The sequence below is a fragment of the Ceratotherium simum genome, chromosome 21, assembly GCF_057802395.1.
Source record: "Ceratotherium simum simum isolate JZ-2026a chromosome 21, ASM5780239v1, whole genome shotgun sequence".
Taxonomy (NCBI): Eukaryota; Metazoa; Chordata; class Mammalia; order Perissodactyla; family Rhinocerotidae; genus Ceratotherium; species Ceratotherium simum.
Window position 1 is genome coordinate 37,364,126 of NC_141920.1, and position 19,602 is coordinate 37,383,727.

Sequence of the window (19,602 nt, forward strand, 5' to 3'; positions counted from 1 at the left end):
AACCTATGACTCTACCTGAACAAAGGGTTGCCTGTGTGTGACAACCCCGTAGAGGATTGCCTCCCATACAGAGGGCCAGAAATGCCTGGGAGGGGTGTGCGCCTGCCCCAATCAGTGGCTTTCACCAATATCTGACTGGTGTGGGAGTCTAAAAGCCCAGTTCCCTGGCCTTGAGGGGGACATACTCTAGGCTGCGTCTAACACTCCAGAACTCCCTGCAGGATGAAGCTGAGGCTGGGATTTGCTTGGCTTCTTTCCCTTTATTGAGCTACTTCCTCTACTCCCTCCTAGTCTCCCCTGGGAGCATTCCCTCAATAAACACATAGATTCTTGGCTTAGCCTTGGCTCCTGGGAGAGGCCAGCCTAGGACCACCTTCTTTTCCCCTCACTCCCACCTCCAGTAGGGGAGTGATCCTCTTGGAGAACTTGTGGTACCCCAAAGGAGGAGGGTCCTGCTTTGAAGTTCCTACAAAGCCAGGGCTTTGTTTGAGCAATTGGCCCCATCCTGAGCTATTTGCTTTGTAAACACTTTGGGGGCAGGAGGAGAAGCAGAATAGGAAGCCTTGGGACTTGCAGTGGGTGGAGAAAGCAGCCATTCAGAATCCTCCAAGGAAAGAAATCATGTCCCCAAGGCAAGGTGTGATCTATTCAGGCCTGCCTTGAGTCTGGACCCTTTTTTCCTTGCACTGGGTGGTCCCAGAGCCTCAGAACCTCTCCCAAAACAGATAGAGCCTGCTCTGTGCCTCATTGACCTCAAGAAAGTTCCCCTAGCTTCCTCCTTCAGCTCTGCCATAGCGAGGAGTCTGAGCCTACCAACTCTTCTTCGTTTGAAGTAAAAAGGTTGCTGAGACACAAGGGGACTCCTCAGCCCAGGCATCTGCTAGGTAAGGGTCCTTGAAATGACATCGAGGGATCCATCCCCTAAAAGGTGTGAGGGCAGCCCATAGTCTATCCTTTGGTAAGAGAAAGACTTGAAAGTTTGCCTGTTTGAGTTTACAAAGCCCAAATGGCCTCTTGGGTGAGTATAATGACCATGACTGCCAACCTGCCAGGTTTCCAAAAGTTGGGACGGTGGGTGTCACATGGACTCTTTGGTGCTGAAAACCCTGTCAAAGTTTGATCACTTAAAGGACCATCAAGCGATGCCTGCTCCCCTGGCCACATGTGACACCCTTAATTCTTGCCCACCATGTTGCATGTGTCCTTCAAATGAGCAAATAGCTCCTTGATCAAGACAGAGGCTGAGTGGGAGAGGGTAAATGCGTCAGGGTAAGCTCCTCCCAGTTTCTGGAACAGCAAAACACATGTGCACATACATCTTCCTCTGCCTTCTCAGCTTGTGGGTGGAAATTCATGAGGTCAGCTGTTCCTCTCTGTAACACACAATCACTAGGGGTCTGTACAATGCCTGCCAACAGAAGATACACGATAAAGGTTTCTCAGACTCAACAAAACTAATAAAGAGTAATAGTGTTAATGAAGTATGACTCATTAAAAAACTTAGCAGGCAAGTCTACCTTTCCTGAGATTTAACAGATGAATCTTGTGGGTTAGGAGAGAGAAGATGTGTATCCTGTATTCACTGAAAATATTTCTGTTTTCTTGAGCATAATTAAAAGTTTTGCCCTCCTTTTCCTTTGTGTAGTGTGACTTTGATAACTTTGGGCTTTTTAATGATTTTAAACGGGGCTATTAAGCCCAGAACAATGAGACTATAATGATTATAGAAATAATATAATTAATAAATAAATATATAAGCAAAAATATATTAAAATAGATCCCACTAAATTCAAAATTGGTAACAAGTCAATCTGGGACATTCTGTAGAAAAATCTTTCTTCATAAACAATGCAAAGGTGTAGCCAATATTACAGAGGGAGAATATCTGAAGTATAGCAGATGGGTTTAGGCAAGCCTGTTATTGGCAAAGCTACAAGCTGCTTGCAGACAGATTAAAGCCATCTTAGAGAGGATAAGCTTTGAGTTGTTTTTCAACACCTGCGAGTTCTATAAGTGAGTAAGAGTTAAAACTGCAACTAGGTATCTCTAAGAAATAGTAATGGTTAAAATTGAGACAAGAATACACTCAAAATAGTTCGTTAGTTTAAACCTACTTCATGTGTTTCTGTGGGTCTATCCGCTATTATGAAGTGCAGTTAACTAACCTACAGATTTTATTTTAACCTTCTTTGAATCATAAACTAATGGAGAAAGAATGAACTATTCCACAAATGATGTTGAGAAAAGGGGCTGCTTGGAAAAATATCAAATTAGAGCTTCGATTCTTTCCATATGCCTGCTAAAATAAATTTTAGCTGGATTAAAAAGTTAAATTAAAAATGACCATTGAGAAAGACTAAAAAAAATTAATTTTTAACTGTTCTCGGAATATGCAAATATTTTATGAATAAAAAATTGAGGAAATCATCAGTTAAAAAGTATACATGGATAAACTTTTGTAGAGAGCATTTTGGTAATATGTCTCAGATGTCTTTAAAACATTTATTTTCTTTGACCTGTAAATCCACTTCCAGAAATCCCTTGTAAGGAAATAATCCAAGATGTAGGTAAAGTTTTTATATAAATATATTCATGGCAGTCTAACTTACAATGGCAAAAAAAAAAAAAAGAGAGAGAGAAAGAGAAAAATAAAAAGAAAACAGAATTAAACACCCAGGAATAGGAGATTAGCTAAATAAATCATAATATGTTTATATGATGAAACACAATACAGTTTTAAAAATGGCATTTGAGTAATATTTAGTGATAAATGAAAAATACAATTAATAATAAAAAAACAATATAAATATGTACATATATCAGTATGATCCTAATTTAAAAATAAATTTATGCATACACATACACACATATACACACATATATTTTATTGATTCTAAGTAGTACATTGGTTCTCAATCTTGATGCATATTAGAATCACCAGAACAGCTTTAAAATATACTGCTGCCAGGACCCATTCTCAGAGATTCTCATTGAATTGGTCTGGGGTGTTGCCTGGGCATCTGGATTTTTTTGAACTCCCCCCAAGAGATTTTAATGTGCCCTGCCTCCTCACCAGATTTGAGAACCATGAGCATAAGATATTTTTTTAACTCTTCTTCATTAAGTGCATTAGGAGAAAGATGAATATCCATTCAGCCTTCCAAAGCAAAAGAAGTTCACCTGGTGGCTGCTACCAAATTTCATGGCATGGTACCTAAGGAAAAACTCACATATTTCAATTATTAAGAAAAATTATCCAAAACTTGGAAATAAGACAAAAGAATGAATGTATGTCTAATCCTTAACCCATCTAAGGATTATCAAATTCTCTCTGTTTTACTTACTATTAACTTTTGATCAGGCTTCAGACTCTGTGAAGTTGCATGTTCATTAACTCGGAGATCTTTGTGTGCTAAAAATTTAAATGATTTCTGTCTAGTAGAAAAGATAACTATAAAAGTTACAGTTTTTTTGCCCTATAAGATATTAACTAGCTTTTTATCTAATTTAGCAATTTCATTCTAGCATTATTATATATGAATTTTCTTTGAACCAGCTTTATCATGTTGTTGGTTCCCTCATTCATGAGTTAATTCTTTGACATGTATTCACCCTATATTTTTATGAAAGTCATGTTTTTAACTTTGTGAAATTGTACCTTGAAACTATCCATGATCAGATCCACATTCAATGATAGAAGTGAACATAGGAAACACATTGGGTGGAGCTTTATCCAACGTGAACATCTTACCATTTGGCCACAGAAGGCTTCCTTCCCTCTGATGTGCTCAGTACATGTTCTCTATGTGGTTTGTAAAAATCCCCAGGCCCTCTGTGCACAAGGTCTAGTCCCAAGTGTTTTTTAAATCCACTCCATATTAATGATGGTGAATGCCAAATCGAGTAACTTGAAGAAGCCCAATTTATACCCTGGGGTAGTTACAGTCACACTAGTTACTTATCTTCCGCATCTGAAGATTTGGGTAAATCTAATTTTACAAATCAGTTTTCTGTTCCCGTTGACTTACACAATCACTTCAGAGACACTTTGTCATCATTTGGAGCTGTTCTGCCGTCAGCTGGGACTCCTGACACTTTGGCCAGACTGTTTTATTTTTTTGTTCCCACTCTCTCTGTCAAGTACTCAATGATCTGAAAGATGCTAGACTATAAGCTAGGAGCTTTGCTATTTAAATAAACCTTGCAGTGAATTCATTTTTAAAGCAAATAATTTTCCATGAGTTTCTTTTTTTTGTTTTTTTGAGGAAAATTGGCCCTGAGCTAACATCTGTTGCCAATGTTCCTCTTTTTCTTTTTCCTCCCCAAAGCCCCAGTACATAGTTGTGTATCATAGTTGTAGAGTTGTAGCCCTTCCATGTGGGACGCTGCCTCAGCATGGCTTGATGAGCAGTGAGTATGTCTGCACCCAGAATCCAAACTGGTGAATCGTGGGCCGCCAAAGTGGAATGCGTGAACCCAACCACTACTACGCCACTGGGCCAGCCCCTCCATGAGTTTCTTAGTTTAACTGCTTAGTAGGTTGGTGCATGATGAGTTTGTTTGGAGTGGGATTGTGTTTGTTGGTCCTAGTTGCCTCAAGGAGAGACATAGCAGAACTGTTATCTAAGGCAAAAAAAAATATTATCTCTATCGAAGGTGAAAATTATAAGGTCCATGGCAAATGCCTGTGTTGTTTGATATGAGATTGTCAGATTAGTCTGAGAAATAACCTTTAGGTTGGCATTTGCAGTTCTCTCAGATCCCTGAAGCAGACTTTGTAAATGAGTCAGCTCCTTCCTGGGTGCTTGTCCACTTAGGAAATGTCTTCCTAGTTCCAACCACAATGGATCCTTTAATACCAGGACGCTGATGGTGTTGCTTCCTGCACGGCAAACCTTTCCCAAAAGTAAAGTTAGCTCCATCAAAGTTCTCATCTCTATGACTGGAAAAAGTGGGTACTGAGCAGCCAGGTTAAAGGATTTGCTCCAGCTAATCAACAAATCCCAATTGCCACGGCTACAAAGAACCCAGTCTTACATGGAGACCTGGGCTTCTAGTATCAACACCATAAGTACAGCTTGACTTCCTTCAAACAGCCAGGGACCTCAGGTTTGGAAAGGAATTTACATATCGCCTGATCCCTTCTCTTAACTGAATCTTGTCCACCATAGGCCACTAGCCTTTGCTTGTATATTTCCAAGAACAGGAACTTACTTCATCTAAAGTCCAACCCAGTCCAACCCAGACTTTGGACAGATCTCTTCAAAGTTCTTTATTGAGCCAAACTCTATTTTCCTATAACTTCCTCCCGTTGCTGATGGTTTTATTCCTTGGAGTCTGTTGCAAATTGTCCTCTGCCAATTTGGTAATTCTCAGTAATTATTTAGTAGATATTTGCAGCCTCCAGTTGTTGAAGTGATAAAGTTTGTAGGTCTCCTCTCCCGTGACTTTGAAACGAGGTATTATGTTATGAGGAAAACAAGTCTCAGGATGAATTCTTTCCTTCATGCAAATATTTATTAGAAAGAAGACACAATTCTAGTTGGACAACCTGTTCTACCAACACAATGTCCTAGGTTTCTGTTCTTTTGGGCACTCCAGTAAGCACCTTGCATAAAAGGCTTACCCAGGGAAGATGCAACAATATTCCAGTGGCAGGATTCAGGTGACCTTGTAGTCAGATCAGGTAAGAGCAGTGGTTCTCAAAGTGTGTTCCCTGAACCATCAACAGTGGTATTACCTGAGAATTTCTTAGAAGTGCGGGTTATCAGACCCCACTCCAGAATCACTTACTACATCAGCAATCTGAGTTTTAACAAGCTCTCCACCAAGAGTCTTGCCCAAGAATCAGTGGGCAAGAGAATTCCCTAACCATTACAGGACCAAATTTAAGCCTTAGGCCAATGGCATAGATCTGGACTGGCTATACACACACACACAGACACACACTCATGCACACACACATACCCTATTTATATTATATGGGATGTTAGTGTCTGTACAGTATTCCTAGCTAATTCATATATTTCAAACCCTCATTTCACCAATGAAAAATCATTCCTAACATCCATTATGTTAACAAGCAAACCTCCCAATAGATCACGGATAAAGAGAGCTGAAGCTCTTGTGGTAGCTGTCTCAGGAATGTGGGCTTCTGATAAGAATCTTTCAGATGCTAACTGCCCAGCCCAGAAGTGTATATTCCTGATTTGAGTGCCTACAGTATTTACCAACCACCTCTAGTGTACAGATTACAACTAACACAAATCCATGCCAAAGAATTTGAAGTTAAATCACAAATAATTTAAACTTCACATAGAACTCTTCCTTATGGTAACTATTGAGTCTATCTGCCTTCTTTTTTCCCAGCTACACACCCTCATGCCTTTATTCATCCTTAGTACAATGTGATTTCAAAGCCCTTGACCACTTTGTTCTCCTCCCAGCTTTAAGTTAACCACAAATCAATGAATATGAATATTTGGTCTTCCTGATTCCAGGAAATCAGTGGGCTCCCTGATTCCAGGAAAAGGTACTTACACAGACACACACACACATACACACACACAAATGTTCCACTGCTACGCCCCAGGCCACCACATCCTAGATTTTGCTCAAACTCAGAGCCCCTTTTTGCCAAACTTGTCTTGCCTATCTTTATCCTCTCTACATGGGTCAGACATGTGGAAATGTAGATAAGAATGTGGGTAGGTGACCCTACCCCACATCTGTAAGCAATGAATGCCCAAGTATAACACATACACACATATACACACACTTGATGGCTCACCAAATGAGTTTAAGAGGACAATAGATAAAGCTCGTTTTTAAAAAGTTTTAATAGTTGTGTCTATTTTAATGTATATTAAGAAAACATAATTAACATAAAACACCTGATTTTATAGATATTATTACTTAGAATGAGGTTAAGTTTGAAACATGAGTCCATAAAAATTAATTTTTAAATATGATTAAGTTAATAATCTGGTGTGCATTTATGCTTAAATTGTGAAGAAGGCACAAGACACGTAGGGTTTTTGATAAACTATTCACAAGGATAAAGGGTCCAGGATATGGGGGACCTGGCCTTGGGTGTCTTCACCATGAGTACCTTTCCTAGGAAAACAAAGATCGTGGAATCAGTATCATTTACCTGTCAAGCTGTTCTATGTCTCCAGAAAGAAGTAAAAAATTACAGAAAATGCCAAAACTCAATTAGTTTAGCAACACAAACACTACCGATTCTTTGATAAGCCCCTTATAGCTCATATGCCTCCTTTTAATTCGGGAGAGAAAACACAGATCTAAGCCAGAAGAAACTAGAGTTTTGGTTTTGTTAGTGGAGGGATAATATCATGGCAGATAAAAAGAGCAATTGCCTAAAACTAACAGGAGGAAAATAGCACAGGCCACATCAGCCTTGTCATGTTATTTTTATACATTCTGAAAACACTCAATGAGCAAAGACAAGCCAAGTCCTTCCTCCTGAGTTTTCTCGAAGTTTGCTATTTTGAGGATACCTTAAGATGAGCCCTAGATTGGGAGTTAAAAGATCTGGGTTCCAGATGATGATATAGCCTCCAAAAAACTACTCCATTTCTCTGAGCTTCCCTCCCTCCTGTGAGGATGCTGCGATAATCCTCAACTTCTCTCCACTCTGTGACATTTTGGATGTGGAGTCTTCAAACCCAAGTAAGTACAGCCAGGACTTACCATATTCTTTGGCATGGCTGGGAATACAGGGAATTTTTGTTCTCCCTATCCCCCCTTTCCTGATGCAATGATTTGTTAATTCCTTTCAGTATCTGATTTACAGTCATCCATACTTGATAAAATATAGCTCACAAGCCAATGGAAGTTGTCTTGGGTTGAGTTCCTAAGCAGACTCTTAGATAAGGATTTGTGCAAGTGATTGATTAAGGAAGCGCTGCCAGGAGAAACCAGAAAGGGAGAGGGAGAAGCAGAGATGGAGGGGAAGCCAGGCAGTGGAGCCGTTGCAGGCGAGCTCCTAGCTTTGGCATGACCCCCAGAGAATCTTTGGAGTGTCCATTACACCCTCCAGTGTGTCTTACTTTAAGGAAAAAAAAAAAAAAAGCTGGGCTTCTGTGCTCCTGTGCCAGTCGGTTGCCAGCTATCAGTCTGCCCTGGGGAGACCCAGGCACTTGCAGCTCTCAGTGGATCAAGTGAAGCAGCCCTAGGGTGGTTTTACAGAGGATCACAGAAGTGAGGCAGGAGTGAAATATGCAGAAACTGGGGGATGACCACATGGAACCAGTGAGGGAGATCCCATGGGGCTGAGCAGAGCACCAACAACATCTACCATTGAAAGCAGGACTGTCACTGAGCTGGAACATACAGCAGCTTCCTTCTAACTGTTGATTTGGTCACGTGGGCACAGAAAGAGTTTGTTTTGATGAGGTTCTTTTGGCTTGGTCTTGGCTTCTGTGTCTTCATGCACTCCTGAGTGGAATCATTTTATATAGGTGTAACGAGACTTGTTTTTCATGTGGCCAAGTGTTAGTCCTACATGGATATCACCCTTCTCCCAAGAACCAAGCCAGATACCTTAGAATACAAATATTTTCATCAGTTCTCTCCCAGGCAAGTTGGAGGAGAACACCTGAAAGCAAAAGGCTTCCAGCTAGAACTTCTAGAACCATCCTTAGAGGCAGCCGTTCCACTCCAGCTGCAAGCCAGATGTGTCTGCACTAACAGTAGCACTCAGTAAATATTGGCTAAATGGATGAACCAATTACTGTGGTTTGCTTTGACTATGATCAAGGTACATGAGATGACGGTTAGTTCTTCCCTTCCCTCTCTCCTGGTCAGTGAGTCCTCAGTGCTTCGGCTCCCAAGTAAACAATCAGGAACTATTGCACAATACCAATCTCCATGCTAAATACGCATTTGGCTGCAGTTGCAAAAAAGACAAAGGAAACATTGGCATTTTTGAAAAGGGGAGATTTGGGCATAATCAGTGTTGGTTGTGACTGGCTGCCCTGTTGCAATTGAGAGATGCCAAATCTGGCTGCATTGAAATGGCAGGCCACCCCAGACCAGGACCCTAAACAACAAAAACCAAACCAAAGCTGCCTGTCAGCCATGCTGTCATTAATCCTGGAACAGGCTAGGGAAGGAGTTCATCAGGGAAGTCAGACTTCCTTTCTCAAAAGAAACCAGATCAGGACTGTGTCTGTTTATATGTCCAAATGTGCAGATGTAGAGTCCCATTTAGGGATGGGGTGGGGTGCGGTGGTTTGGAAAATAAATAAGCCAAACTTGAAAGGAATTGGGCTCTAATGGTGGTCAGTGCTCCCCCTCAGAGACACAGAGGGAGACAGTGACACTTCTATGAGCTGGTTGAAATATCTGTCACTTGAGATGAGTCTTAAGCTGTACTCCTAGAAGGAATGTATTCATGGTGGTTAGCCTAGTACATACTATGTCATCAAATATTGAGAAGAACATGGTGGGGAGAAAAGGAGCCTCCACCTCAGATCAAGATGGCCTCCTAAATGCTGGGAACCATGTACTTGCATTTCCAGATGGTTTTATCATAGAGTTATCAGAGTTTCCCATTCGATACTTGCAAAGCCCTTCAGCCCTATGTGATGCTACACACGAATCCTACCATTCCACGGGCATAAGAAAGATCTGTGGTTGTTGTTGAAAATGCAAATTCCAGCCCCACCTTCATAGATCTCTTTCCATAGGTGGTGTGACTGGGAATCTGCATTTTACTAAGCAACTAAAAAGGTTTGGATGCAAGGAGACCTCAGATCATTCTACTGAGAAGCTCTGTTGTGAGCACTTGTGACTTATCTGTGAATCAGATAATGGACATAAAATGGATATAAGATGGTAAATCAATTCATTCATGAGCCATTTATTCTTCATATTTGAAAGATAATCTTTTGCTTCAACTAAGAGATTTATTAAAACCAGTAGTGCCCACTATGAAAAGAGAAGGAGATTGAATTTCATGCACAAGAATATTCAAAATAGAAGAACAGGGAGCCAAATCCAGTTCACACTTGGAAGAACTTACACAACCGTGGACACCACAGATTTAAGAAATGGCCATTTTTAGCGATAGAAGTGTAAACAGAACCTTGCTACCTGTTATCTGCTAAACTTATTCTTTGCTCTGGTCCTCAGTTTAGCATTAAGACATGTCTTTATCATCATTTTCAGAAGAAGAAGAATTTATCAGGACCTCCATAGAGTCTTCAATATTAAAAATCCTCAGTGTTTTCTCCCTTTTGAGCTCTAATGATCTTAAACAACAAATCTTAGACTTCACAGATGGTTATTTGGGGAAGATGGAAAGTCTCCAGGGTGTTTTTCCTGATAAGCATCTTCCTTTTGTTTTCTGAATGAAAGACTTTATCTCATGGAAATCAGCCAGTGCCTCCACCCTCTAAGTACAGGACACTGTTGTGAGACATTTAGAACCCATGGCCCTGTGGAGCTTTCAGTCTGCTTGGGAAGCAAGTGCTGCTGGAAGTCTGTGGGTCGTGTAGAATGGGCCACGTGAAATAATGGCACATGGTGCAGCGGTGGAAGCACAGACAGAATCAGGCTCCCCAGGGTGGGTGCTCGACCTCTTCCATTGACCAGCTCTGTGATCTTGTTTGGTTATTGAGTCAACTTGTACTTCATTCTTTTCATGCTTAATATGGAGATAATGTGGTTTAGAGCAACTCTTCTCAAACTTCTGATGTTTGGTAATCTTGTTCATTAGGTGATCTGAGCCAGTAGATCTAGGGTGGAGCCTAAGATTCTGCATTTCTAACAAGCTCCCAGGTGAGGCTGATGCTGCTGGTTTGGGGACCACAATTGGAGTCGCAAAGGTTTGGGTGTTCTATATAACCCCCCTAGTTTTATATAAAGTTCCTGGTTTGATTCCTATCGCATAGCAAGTTCTCAATAAATGACTATTATGCATAATATTTTGACAAGAGTTATATGACATATAATATTGGAATAAATGCAGCTGATTTTTCTTAATCTAGAAAGACTGCTTCAAACCTGAGGTGAATAAATACTGCTTAGAATAAAAAGTGGTCCCAGTGCACTTGAGGAATCTTAGGGACTTGTCTTAGCCATAGTCATTGTGCTTCACTATTCCCTTAGAGTGGGGACTTTGGATCTTACAGTTGCATTAACTTCAAGGAGAAATTTCATCCAGTGAAAATAATAGCACTAGGCCCATCCTTGATCACATTCTCATACCATTACAGTCAGGGAAAGAGATAATTAGCTTCTGTCTCCAAACACATTCAAGTACTGGCTCCTTCTAGAAGGGGAGGATGAAAACCCAGAGAAAAGAGGTGACCACCCCACTGTTAGATTCTGAGTCGTGAACCAAATGACAACTACCACAACTTGTGAAATACTGGTTTGTTGTTGTTGTTTGGGTTTGTTTTATGGATGAAAGGGATAGGGCTAAGACGTGTATTCCTGTCCCTCAACATTGACTAACGTTGTGCCACGTAAGTAACATATAAAATGGGGTATATGAGTGTAATATTAATCTTAATATTGATAAAAGCTACAATCCACCATGAAAAAGTAGCAACCAGGAGCCTATATATATGACAACACAGCTGCAAAATGTAAAAAGCAAAAATGGGTTGAAATATAAGAAGAAATTGATAAAGCTAGAGTTACTAAGGGAGACCTGAATACACTTGAGTCTTGAGATCAAGTTGACTGAGGATTTCAGGGAGTTTGAATAACAAACCTTCCTTTTCAGTTTGATTTGATGTAGGTAGATAGCTAGATAGAGTCAAAGGTAGAATAGATTTCCATTTCAAATACAAATTAAACATTATCAGAACTTGGCCATGAGTAGGGCACAAGGGAAATCTCACCAAATTTCAAAAAGGAAAAATCATATGGGCCACCTTCATGGACCATGATGAAAATAAAATTAGAAATTACAAAAAAAACCTCTATTATTTAAATTTTAAAAATCCTACTTTCAAATAACTCTTGAGTTACAGAAAAAATTAAAACTTAAAACTGAAATTTAAGACTATTTAGAAATAAATAACAAAGGCCATACTATATGCCAAAACCTGTAGGATAGAGCCATAGTAACACGTAGAGGACAATTTATAGCAATAAGTATACTGTACCAAAAACAACAAAAATGTAAAATAAATGAATCTTTTATCAATTCAAGAAGTTATAAAAAGAACATAACACATCTTAGGAAGAATAGAGAAATAAAAAAAGATATAAAAAATTTTAAAAAATAAGAAATAAAATAAAGGCAGGGAAAAAAAGAACTGGAGATTAAAAACATAGGTAGAAATGATCAATAATATGAAAAGCTGGGATATACTGAGATTGATCTGTCAAACCACTCTGTATTATTTTTCAATATGTAAATGAAACTAAAAAGTTTCCAGTGTTAAATTAAAAGACAAAATAGCCACACAATGTGCTTTGAGAATAAATATGCTTTGAGAATACGTTTTTGAAAATGACCCAAATTCCCGATCTGAAACTTATGTGTGTGTCAATAGAAGCTTGTTTCATCATCTACAAGGTGGGGATAGTAACAGTTTGCACACCATGTATCATTTAAGGTTTATGTAAGTTATCATATGAAAAGCCCTTACAACAGTGCCCAGCAAAGAGTGAGCCCTCAATAAGTGTTAGTGTGGTTTTTATTAATAATTAAGGAAAGTTGTCTGACTTGGTTTATAAAGTCCCTTTTTTCTTCTTTGGGCTTTGTTGAATATAGTGAGTCTTTAATAAATTTTTGTTGAATTTGAAAGTGTATCTCCACCAGAAAGCAAGCAGGGTCTATGGGAGGAGAGGGATCTAGCCTGCAGAAGCTTCATTCAAATGATTAGCAGTGTGGGGAGACACCAAGGTGTAGGTTTCAGCTCTCTGTGATAATTCACCCAATAGGTGTTGATGTATATGGGTTTGTTGGTTTGTTTTATTAATTAAAAGGTGAAACATGGAGAGAAATAGATGTTAGCTCAATGCACACTCTCCTTACACCTTCCCCAAGACGTTCCTGCCATATGGTCCTTTGACTAATGGCCAATGTCCCCAGCATAATAGCCATCCATGTCTCTGTCGACCTGGTATATCAAAACCGTACCCCCCTTATATCCACACTCTTCTTCTCTGGTCCTAACCTCATATTTGAGTCCAGACTGTGAATCGAGAAATCAGTCTTAGCCTAATGCATGTAAATAAGTAAGCCCCTTGAAGAGGGAGAAAGGAATGTCTCTGGAGTCCATCCGCCCTGTGTCCAATGTGGGTCTCAAATAGACTTGGATGCAGAATGAGAATGAAGAGCTTTACGAATTACGTTTGACATCAAGGAATAACTGCAGCCTGCCCGCTTTGTACCATGTACCTTGACAGCAACAGACCCTCAGATGTTTCTGTCTCTCATGCAAACAGCCCAGTGCTGCTGCTGGGCCTGGGAACCTTGGTCTGCAGCTGGTTATGGAAATTAGCAATCTTTATGAGCACTGTGCCAGCACCCCAGAACCTGGCAATTAATCACATGGGTTAAATCTGATTTGGGATCCTAAAACCCTGTAGGAATAGTCAATCAAAGGCAAATTCATTTTTATATTTTATTCTTTGCATCATTTCTTATTTTAAAATATGGTCCAGAAAACACAAACCCCATCACAGGAGGCTCCATGCAAAGGGAATTCTACAGACAAACACAGACAAAAAAAACCACTTCACACTGTGTCTGTCTACAGGAAATGTACCATGCCTTATGGGTGTGAAAAACAGATGAGGAATGCTTTAAGGATTTCTGTTTAACTCTGTTTAGCCCAAGGATCAGCAAATGTTTTTCTGTATAGGACCAGATAGCAAACATTTTCAACTTTGCTGGCCCTGTGGTCTCCTGCAACCACTCAACTCTGCCATTGTCACCTGAAAGGAGCCATTGACAATAGAGAAGCGAATGGGCATGGGAGTGCTCTAATAAAAATTTACTTATGGACCCTGAAACTTGAATTTCATACACTTGTCACGTGTACAAAATATTCTTCTTCCTTGCGTCTTTTTAACCATTTTAAAATATAAAACCATCCTTTGCTCACAGCCAGTACAAAACAGGCAGTGGGCAGTATTTGGCCATAATTGTCAGAAGCCCCTGATTGAGCCCACTGTGTCCCTCCATACAACTAAGGAACTTGCCCCCATCCCACCTGGTGACACTTATGAACATTCCAGTAGAGAGTGTTCTATGGATCAGAGCTACTCGAAGTGCAGTCTGTGGAGCAACAGCATCAGCATCGCTTGGGGGTTTGTTTGTTAGAAATGCAGACTCTGGGACCTCATCTCAGACCAACTGACTCAGAATCTCTGAGACTGGGACCTAGCAATCTGTTTAAACAAGGTTTCCGGTGATTTTGATGCCCGTTGAAGTTTTAGAAGTGCTGCTCTAGACCATACCTGGAAAATTGCTGACTTGGGAACATTAAATGCCACCTGGGGGTGTCAGAACAGTTCATTCAGCTATTTATTCAACAAGTCAATTAATATGAATTGAACACCTACGAGGGGCTAGACCCTTCGATAAACACTGGTGATTTGAGATAATTAATAGGATACCGTTGGGCCCTTAATGGACTGGGAGATTGTCTTACATCAGAGCCCCAGGGAATAGTGTTGAGTGGCTCTGCTTCTAATTTCTTCACTTACTAAGCAGGCTTTGCTGGCTGGGGCCACACTCCCAGCTCAGGCAACACACAGGATGCAGGTTTAATGTGGTAATCTGTGTGAAGTATTACATGCCGCCTAGATAAGGAATGCCCTTTCACCAGTAACATCCTTTCATGTGCTGAAATTGCTGTTAATCGACAGCATTATGCCTCTTCAGGGGCTGTCTCTTAGAATCCTAACATGCTTGGGTTTGGGGTTTGTGGGAACAATTTATCAAACTCTAGCTTTAAACATCCCAACAGAGGACCTGGGGGTGCGCTCCATGCCTACTCTCCCTCCATTCTTATTAGGAGAGTAGACATTGCTTTTTCAGCTTTGAAATGCTGTGCATTTGAGAATTGTCAGATTCATCAGCCCCCCTCCCAAATCACAGACATACCCCTATATTTTAGAGGAGGACACTGGGGGCTCCTGGGGGGACTGTGAAAGTGATGAAAACAAAGGCATCCACCACATGGTTCCTCTGCCATCGTGCCAACTGTCCATCAGCCAGATTCTCATAGGGTGCTGTCAGCTCGAAACCAGGGGGCCCTACAGCTGTTCTTCAGATGCTGAGAATAGCAACTTTGGGAGGAGATTGCCAAGGAAACACATGAGACCTGAGAGCGTATGTGTGTGTGTGTGTGTGTGTGTGTGTGTGAGAGAGAGAAAGAGAAAGCATCCATCAGCAAACAGACCTGAAGGAATGGAAAACAGCAACAGGACTACAGGTCTGAAAGCTCACAGACCCCTGCCTTCTCATAAACTGGCCTGTTCAAAAGAAAGGTCAGTTGCTTAGAATGAAGGAAGACGTTCCCCCAAGGAACCCAGCAGCAAAATACAAAGATGGAGAACAGGGCAAGAAGGCGCTCTTGTTTATCTCCATGTGGTAATCCTGTGAGAGGTGCTGCTTAGAGACTGGAGGCTCGAGCACTCTGCTGGTTTCCGTGGTTTCCAGCTTCCACAGGTGCTCAGCACCGCAGCAACGTGCCTTCTGCCCAGCCGTTAGTAAAGGAAAGCTAATTAACAAATATTGGATTTGTTCCACTCTTAGCCAAGGGTGCAGGCTTATCACAAATGATCAAGGCTTTCTGAATATTAAGCCCCGACATCCTCACAAATAAGGTTGACCAGAACTTTTTCTATAATAGAATCTCTGCAGCAAGCCTATGAGACTGGTATTATTTGTACTGTTGAGAAAACTGAGGCTCAGAGACAGTGATAAACTTGCCCAGAGCCATCCAGCAACTGGGTGCCAGAGCCAACAGTCCAACTAGGTCTTTCTGACATCAAAACACTTATCCGCTCCACTAAGCTATGGCCTGCAATCTACTCAACGTTTCCATTGATCCACCATTTTATTCTGGAGGGTAGATCCCAGTCTCTCAGAGGAAAATTGGAATTTTGTGTCTGCTCTTCTGAAGGTTCAGGAGTGACTTGGTATAAATTCCTTCCAATTTTGGTTTCCTACATCTCTAATTTCTAAAAATGGAGACCTGTATTTAAGTAAAACACAGAGCATTTAAAGCTCTACATCACATCATGAATACATATTCTAGTGGCAAGAATAGGTGTTCAAAAATTAAAAGGCTCATGGTATGATGCCCTGTGAATTTTTTACATAAATAAAACTTAAAAAAGCCAATAAATAAAACTAACCTAACATAAGCTATCTACCTTTTTTAAAAATGCTGGTAGTAGAATGCAGCCCTGAAGCATTTTTTTCTTGTTTTTTACTCTGATTTCACATTTGATGCTTTGCCTAAGAATCACTGGATAGAAAAGAACTGTGGAATCTATTATCTCCAGAGAAGTTTCACTTTAGGACACCTCCCATCTAGGAACGCTGAATATTCTGAGTTACTTCACAGGAGCAATAAATGTGAAATATTCTAATAACATGGACTAAATTAAAATCCCAGAGGAATTCAACCTTAGCTGTTGAGACAGCAGTATGGCAGCTGGCCTGGAAGACAAGATCAGAGAGCCCACTCCCCCAGCCTTACTTTGAGGGCCTGCCTCTGTGAGCTTTGGTTCCCCTGCCTTCCAATGAGTATGTTCCTGATTTTTTTGATGAAGAGTTTTCATTTTATTTTTGCAAAAAGTGCTTCTCATATGGATAACAATAATAATAATAATTAAACGGGGTAGTGCCCCAAGGCCCTAAGTCTAATTTCCTCTTCCAGCTTCAGTTTTCAATAGAAGGACAAACACAGATATGTTTTTCAGTTGGGAAATTATGCTCCTATGTAATGTTTCTACTCCATTTTAAGTGTCTTCAGGCCTTCATTAGTTAGTGTAACACCAGCTGCTATAACAAAACAAAACCCTCACATTTTCAGTAGTGTAGCACAATGGAAGTGCGTTGGCATCTCATATCAGGGTTTAGGTCTTTCTGGTCAACCATTGACTTTCCTCCATGGAGGGATTCGGAGGGCCCAAGTTCCTGCTGTCTTGTAGCCTGGCCATCCTCTCGGGCCCTGTTTTTCCTGGCAGAAGGACAAAGAGAGGGCATAGAAGGAATGCCTGCTTCCAAACTGCCTTAATCTGGCAGGGACACACATCATTTCCACTACAACTCATGAACCATCTCTAGCCACATGGTACCACCTTCTTGCAAGGGGAACTGGAAATGTAATTCCTGGCTGGGCAGCTATTTCCCAGAGACCATGCCCTACCATGCAAGAGGGAGGAAAAATTCCGGTATATAGTTGGTCATCTCAGCCACAAGGCAAGAGCCCATGTCTTCTACAATTTTGCTATCTACAGGGAAGTTTTCATCATATCAAATACTTCTCATCTCAAACCCTTCCTCAGGCCCTTTACCTGATGGCCATTCCTAGGGACATGATTTCCTCAGGGAGGCCTGCTGTGACCTATGGGCACTCATGGTACGTCCTCAAATATAATTAACCCAGAACCATACCCCTCCATCGCATCATTCCGAACTCTTGAATGCTTTGTTTCTTAAAAAATACTTCATAGGTAGACAGGTATTTATGTCCAGGGTAAAGTTGGCAAGTATGCATTTGTGGTGCCTTTTGTAAAAACAGTGTAATTCTGTTGACCCCTGTTTGAGTATGGCTTCCAGCTCAGAAGATGACTGAGCCACGGAGACAGAATGTAGGCCATTTTGGTCTTCCCCTATTTGCGCACACCTACACACATGCACATATAAGCCCTCACATGTTCGAATATGCTTCTTCTCAGGTTCTGTGGCCAAACCCATCACTGACCCCCCAGCACAGGAGACCAGCCACCCCCCACCGCTACCATGGCCGAAGACGCGGACATGCGCAATGAGCTGGAGGAGATGCAGCGAAGGGCTGACCAGCTGGCTGATGAGGTGAGGGATGGAGACATGCGAAGGGAGCAAAAGATAGGGAGCTGGGTAGTTTGTCTTATTCAGGTTCAGGTCAGAAAAGGGCTTCTTCTAATGTCTCAATAAAAAAAAACGAAACAGGGTGAGTATGACTTTGATTTCCCGTACACCCAAGGCCTCTGCAGACAGGAATGGATTGATTATAAAACCTATATATAAATTAATGTCTTAGCCCAAACTCCCAATTTCTAGAAATCTAGAGAAGTCAAGATCCTCTAAGAAAAGCAATGTCTTTGGGTGTTTTACAGCCAGTGGTGTGTTGGAGCTGGCTGAATTCTGACAGCTGATTGTTAAATTTTCCCGAACTTCGCAAACTGGTATTAAAATTGAATTATATAGACTGACAATTAAACAGATTATATTAAAATCAAAGGTAATAAATACTCAAAACTCATTGATTCCTAATTATTTTACTCTATTTTATTACTATTCATGCTCTAAAAATTCTTGACATGTGTGGGGATACCGTATAATGGCGTGTTACTGCAAATCTCCCCAAGTTCACCTCCAGAGATGCCATGAAGTATGTAGTCATAAATCAGACAGGATAGGAGTATTTATACCACAGGAATCTGCAAACACTACAAATCAGGGCTCCACTCATGGTTTGGGTGATTGTCTAGAATTAAGAAAGTGGAGGAAATATTAATAATGTAGATTAAACTTAAAAGTGTGTGCATCTACAGCCATTATGCTATAAATAACACAAAAAATTGCGAAAGTCTTTCAGTATTTGAAAACTATGATTCTCTTCAGCAAAGAAGTCGCTTGCATCATTGACAAACTAGTAAGGTTTCAATGTAAATCTTCGTTGTTGCACTTTCCTCTTACTCATTAATGTAAACAAAAATATCAACCAATGTTCATGCCAGAACTACACTTGTTCTACCCATGCTTAGCTATGGATGTAAGAGTTCAGCAAAATTCACCAAAAGCTTTCTGTGAGCATCAACTGGCTATATGGAATTTACAATAAAAATTATTGTATGTTTTATTATTGTTTGTAAATGTTGTGCTATTCATCCTTTATATCAGTAAAATAACAAACTTAAATACATATATATATATTCATATATTTTTCCAGAGAGCTGGTTGTTAAACATTTACCAGCATACCACTGCTTACACAATTCTATTTCAAAAAGTAGCCTGCTGACAGCTCTTCCAGGAGAGTTAACATTCTTCATGTTCCTTGAGAATCTTGTTCAAAATAAGTTTGTCACTCAAAAGCACAGCTTTGAGAAATCACGCTGGTTGTTGGATTCTAGTAGTTTCAAAGGAACTGAGAAAAAAGTGACAGCACTGTGCCCGAGGGACCAGCACTGAGTTCAGACTTTCCATCTCAATTTTTCTTATCTAAGGACAAAGGTAATTATTATAGCTGTCTTCTATAGGCTACTTATTTCAAACATGCTTCATTTTTTTTTCACCCTAAGGCAATAGCTTAATTTATATTGATAAGAGCTTCCAGTTGTGTTTCTAGGGGCTTTATAAGAAACTTGATGTTAGATTCATCTCAAT

At 40.5% G+C, this 19,602-nt stretch overlaps 1 protein-coding gene across 1 annotated transcript in view; it reads left to right on the forward strand.

The window, feature by feature from the left end:
- SNAP25 (synaptosome associated protein 25) overlaps positions 1 to 19,602 on the forward strand; it is an 83,039-nt gene that overhangs the window by 36,022 nt on the left and 27,415 nt on the right. Inside the window, exon 2 of the mRNA XM_004433755.3 lies at positions 17,911 to 18,046. Within this exon, the coding sequence (XP_004433812.1) occupies positions 17,975 to 18,046 (72 nt within the window). The 5' untranslated portion in view covers positions 17,911 to 17,974. The remainder of the gene's footprint in view (positions 1 to 17,910; positions 18,047 to 19,602) is intronic.